Raw genomic sequence first — 5,896 nt, 5'->3', positions numbered from 1 at the left:
AAAAAAAAAAAAAAAAAAAAAAAAAAAAAAAAAAAAAAAGAGGGGGGGGGGGGGGGGTGACACTACACTACAAGTGAGGAGTCAGTCTGTAAAACTCATCTTCTTGCAATTAACTTGCATATTAACCCCTTCCCGATGGGTCACGCCTATAGGCGTGAAAACAAACCACTCGAATTGTGGCGTGTGGTGCACCAAAGCACTCCAAGGCAGTGATGTCCCGAACTCACGCGCTCCAAGTCGGCACGTTGCCATGTTCGCCAGAGCGTAGTTTTTTTGTTTTTTTTAAGTTTTCTACACCCGTCACCAAGGGGTTCAACTCACTGAACCATGAACAGAACCTACATGATCTAAAATCCTACGCAATTTATCACATTCTGTCTCTATCCATCCCAAACCACCAATATAACCAAGTTTTATTACATAAATTTTAGCAATTGTGAGTATAGTCAACTAATTTTCTCACATACTTCATCTGTTCAACCCTACTAATACAAAAAGCGGATAAGAACACTCACCGTCCTCCGCGGAAACCTCCACGCCCACGGAATCTAGCACGCATGGGTCCCCTGTAAATGGATATTTGAAACCATTAATAAAATTATATCAAACACAAACAATTCATCTTAAAAAGAATGTATTTTTTCACCACAGATTCCTATAAGCATATAGCAGTTTTGTTCAAACAATTGATAGTACATATCATACTGGCACATTCCACAATGATTTACCATTGAACTGCAGTACAAACAAGTCTTATCCAAAACTTAGGTTCTAAACCACTGAAAAGCTCAATCAATTCACACTGCCTGTACATTCACTGCTAAAGGGTTTTCCCTTCTATAAAAGCAAAGATACCAATTTCTTGGAAAATAAACAAACAAATCAAAATGTAAACATATAAAAACAGCAATCTCACACTGAGCCATAAACCAATGCATCAATAACTCAACCATACCGAAACCTACTGAAGACACTTCAGCCATCCACACTCACTCATTTTGCAGCTATGAAACTCTTGGCACTCAAAACAAGTCTGACATGGCAATGACTTACTCACAGATATTCATGATGAACTAACAAGAAACTTTACAAACTCTTCTACCCTACTGAACCATGAAGGTTTGGGAACCACATACGGAGAAAAGCCAGGCGCGCCTCTTCCTCTGAATCCTCCACCTCGTGCCCTAAAAGATTGGTTAATACATGTAATACACGTTAGTGTTCAGTGACAAACTTTTGAAATTTCTTCTACATGTCACTCTAGTGAACATTTTGGGGAACTTACGCTGAAAAACCGGGGCCGCCTCTTCCGCGGAATCCACCGCCGCGGCTCCTAAAAGATCCTCTGCCTCGGAAATTGTTGTGAGGGGCGGAAGTCTGTCCTTCTGGGGGATTTTCTGGACCACTAGTCTCCATGGTTACTCTGCAAAGAAAAAAGAATCAAGTTAACTTTAATGTAATTAAAGAGTAAATGTATGTTAACTGGCCGCTATGACATACTGCTAAACCTAGTCTACAAACCCTTGCATAATAATTCATAATATAACTTGTCCTATGTTATTTTCGTTAATCATCCTGTATATCCTTTTCATCAATCAACCTTTACCTGACAAGAGATTACTTATCAGCTGACTTTCCCCAAAAGCAAGCCCACCCATGTTCTCCTAAGCAATATACCTCAGTTCCGAGAGGATATTTTTACAAATTTAAAAACACATTAATTCACTCTAGAAATACATAACTTAAAACATGACAAAATATGAATGATCTAATAAAAGAATTGATTTCCTATATATGGTGAGCACCAACATTTTCTTAGACAATTTTTTGGGGGTCAGGTGAGGAAATACTGGTTCCCCAACTGGAATAAAAATTATAGCTAACTTTACCACTAATTGTAATAGGCAATAGGCATAACATATATAATATATATTATAACTTCTATACTATAAGGTACTCCACCAAACTTATCATCCTGTTGAGGATAGAACTTGATGCTATGATCATGCAGACCACCTACAAAATTAAAAATCTGAAAACTTTACCATTTTACCAATACTACAAAAAATTACATTGAGAAAACCCAAAGCTAAATATGAACCAATAAAATGCTCTATGATACTCTGACAAATGTTTACTTGACCTCTCTCACTGCCCAACAGAAGGCACTATAAACATTCCTAACACTGAGGGATAATAAAATATGATCTATATTGTCCTAACATCTGCTATGTCACAGTTGCACCACTACAAGCATGCTTTGGAACTAGACTCCTTAAAAAGAATAGGCCGAATGCCCCTCTTAACACCAAGTACATTATCTTATACAAATACAGTGGCTTTCGTCTTCTATGGTGACATGTGATACTTAAAGGCTTGTTCCATATGAATTTATACATGCACAGCACAAATTGATATCTTAGTTAACTTCCTACACTTAATTTTTAATTCTTTAACTAATTTCATATCAAAAAAAGAAATGGGTTGGCAACATGTGAATGTACTAAACTGAATGGGATGCACATCACTTTGGGTGTACTGATAAACCCTTTATAATTGTATGATAGGAAGACTACAAATGCAAAGACAAGCTTCTGACATAAAATTGAAAGTTCTTTATAGTTGAGTTTTTGTACTGCAAAAAATATCCAGGTACTAGTACTCCTGTACAAATTTCATAAAATAATCTCTCATTTTTTGTTCCCTGAGCAAGAACAATCCTTACATCCCAAACAAGAGTCTAATAAACATATGTAAATAATGAATGATACTGAATAGGCGCATTTTGAGTTCAACTTAAACCAACACACATGAACACCTTTCAGCATCACAGGAAACATTTAAGGTGAAAAACAGGATATAAATAAATGGCAGTGAAAATACTAAGACATGTGCAGTGGATATAAAAAAAACAAAGGGTGAACTGACCATCTTACCCAGAATGAATAAGGGTAGCTATTAGTATTCTTGAAGCCAATATATCAACAATTAATATTAGTACATAGGAGTGCAGCCTATTCTTTTTTGCAGATTCTGTAGATAAAGTAGGAGCAAATTGTTACACCCTATCCCAGTGGTTCTCAAACTATGATATTTGGTACCCCTTTTTATCCTTGGTGAGACCATTATTTCAAAAAGTGACATTTAAATAAGTATTGAGATAAAATACAAATCCTCAACAAAGATTGACAAATTGAATTTAGGAAAATATAAATATGAATTCTATTTCAAAAGTTGTTCAAGAGTACCAAGTTTGAGAACAACTGCCCTAGCCTTTATAGTGGCTTGGCAAGGATTATGAAAGTGAACACAGACTTACTCTTTGAGGTTATTTGTCATTTCTCTTGTAAACTAAGAAACTCCCCTCGCTTTATAGTCTTCCTGTAATATACCAAAACAAACCAGGTTTATATAGCAGTATGTTCCAAACAAAACATTTTATTCTTACTGAACTAAACATGCACTCTCCTGTCTCTTTACATTGAAATAAATAGCTTACTAAAACAGACAACCAACCCCAATATTTCTTTTGCATGCATAAACCTCAAATCACATATATTCAGTTGTTAAAGTTATGGTGAAAACTACTATACATAATCACCAGTGCACTGAGGTTATGTACAAACGCACTGATATATACAGCTGTAATTACAAATTATTTACATTCAACCATAGTCTCTTACACAGATAAAAATGAAACTTATTACATTTGCACCCAATTCTTGGGTGCAAATGAAATAACCAAAACTGAAGGCCATGCAAAAGATATCCACAAATTATTTATTATCTAGCTTAATATGAAACTGAAAATAGTAAACAAAATCTTTTAATTTTAAATTCAAGCACATTAATAATAAGTTATAAACAAAGAACCTTCAATAACAATTTACTTTCAGGAGTAAAATATTCTTAAAACTGCACTTAATCTGTTGATTTAAGGTTATGTAGGCATTAATTATACTTTATTTCACAACACACATGGTTCCACTAGTACTTAAGTCAAGGTACATAAACTCTCAGAAACATTTACACCTCTATTAGCACCAGTAAATCTATGAAGAAAAAAAAAAACTTAACAATACCACCAAGGAATAAATTTCCTTCAAAAATTCAAGGTTTGGATGAGCATTTGTAAAGCCAATGCTTAGAAATTACTCTCCTGGCAAAAATGGCATAAATATTGTAGTGGCTTTGAGAGAGTCAATTGTTAACTTATACCTGAGCCTTTGGGGTGGCTGTCTTGCTGGAAAGGATGTGTACACAAAGTATGCTAATTTTCCATTACATTTCTCTATACACAGAATACTTTAATCCGCCATTAGAATTTACTGAAATTATCACAAGGAATATGGTAAAATAAATATTACATTAGATAAATACACTGATAAATACACATTTGGAAAATTAAAAAGGAAGACTTTGTATGCTTTATAATATATATAGTTATGTCAGTTTTATAAAATTGTCAGATGACTCGAGGAAGGTAATTCTTATTTCAGTGCATAACGTATCAGGTATTTTTTATCTTCAAATTTAGCTCCATTTCCACTTCTAGTTAAGCCTAATTAAGTTCTGACAGGATATCTGAAACTAAATGGTATGCTGTAAAGAACTTTGGCATCACGGCCAATGCTATTCCTTTGTGCAACACTAAATTAACAAAGAGTGCCAAAGTCATACAGCAGTGTTACAAACAATGAAAGGGTCATACCTCCAATGACCAACATACATATAGTACAGCTGAAATAAATTTGGGACCAACTGATTCTTGAATTCTGTGATGTTTCTGCACATATTTTTCTCTACACACTGGTTATTACTGCATTTAATAGAGCAATTAGTATGACAATTTTAATTGCATTTCTCAGCTCAACTGTTACAATTTAAATATCCTTGAATTTTTTGAATTTCAGTTGCCTATTTTGAGAAAAAACAGGACAAGTCAATTATAAAGCACAAAAGCTTGTTGTGCCTCGCAAGGAAGGCCCAACAAACCAAACTTTAGAATGGGACCCCTTGAAGCAACTAAATGGCCTAGCAATTGGGCAGAAAAGAAATCCTCCCAAGTATATTGCATAAAAACAAAGCTTGTCCTAATTGGCCAAGCTTTGTTTCATCCAACTGGGTCCTCATTCGACAATATACTTCCTGGAAGGTCATCAAGCCCTAACTCTACCAGAACATACACGTGGAAGTTGGTGAGCCTTGTTCAAGAAAGAGGCCACATCTCAAGTTAAAACATCATGAGATCAGAATCAGACTTTAGTCCTTAACCTTCAGTTCTATCCAGAATCACGTTGATAACCAAATTTTGAGCAGCAATACATAAAGTTAATACAATTTCCCAGCGTCCAATTCCATGAACCATTCTACGTGGTATACTACGGTTTGAAATTATAATCACACCATTAACACTTCCAAATGTGCTCATTAGGTAAAAAACACACCTTTCTCATTAAATATTCCACATCACACAATTTTAAAACACAACTTCACATTTCTTTTTCTCCAACACTTTTGCAGGTTCAAGTAAGAAATAAAGAAAATATCGTTAAATTACATGGAAATAAGCAATATAAAAAAAACAGCTCTGAGAAAAATAATTATTCACATAACCTATAACGGACTTGCACTAAATTCTAAACAATAACAAAGCAACATCGAACACGATATTACCGTTCGTGTAATTATAAAGTCGTTTCCCCACAGCCACACAACACGAACTGGTGGAGCTAGAGCATGAGTTAATGACGGAGAGATCAGCGTCCCCGTCCCTCGTTGGGGGAGGGGGGAAGAGGGGCAGAGGGATAATAAGGGAAGAGGGGGAAGAGGGAAGGGGGGGAGGAGGAAGAGGGAAAGGTAGTGTGTATATACAAAAATTTTCTTCCGTTCCTCT

The 5,896-nt window shown here is 35.3% G+C and overlaps 1 protein-coding gene across 1 annotated transcript in view; it reads right to left on the bottom strand.

The window, feature by feature from the left end:
* Positions 1–479: 479 nt before the first annotated feature.
* The window catches only part of LOC125042604 (H/ACA ribonucleoprotein complex subunit 1-like), a 6,125-nt gene continuing 708 nt past the window's right edge, over positions 480–5,896 (bottom strand). The window contains exons 2-4 of the mRNA XM_047638362.1: positions 1,286–1,423; positions 1,137–1,184; positions 480–566 (exon numbers count right to left, since the gene is read on the bottom strand). Of these exons, the coding sequence (XP_047494318.1) occupies positions 512–566; positions 1,137–1,184; positions 1,286–1,416 (234 nt within the window). The 5' untranslated portion in view covers positions 1,417–1,423 and the 3' untranslated portion in view covers positions 480–511. The remainder of the gene's footprint in view (positions 567–1,136; positions 1,185–1,285; positions 1,424–5,896) is intronic.

This window comes from Penaeus chinensis, chromosome 3, assembly GCF_019202785.1.
Source record: "Penaeus chinensis breed Huanghai No. 1 chromosome 3, ASM1920278v2, whole genome shotgun sequence".
Classification (NCBI taxonomy): Eukaryota; Metazoa; Arthropoda; class Malacostraca; order Decapoda; family Penaeidae; genus Penaeus; species Penaeus chinensis.
Note: the sequence above shows the minus strand (reverse complement) of the source record. Positions and strands in the feature narration are given on the sequence as shown.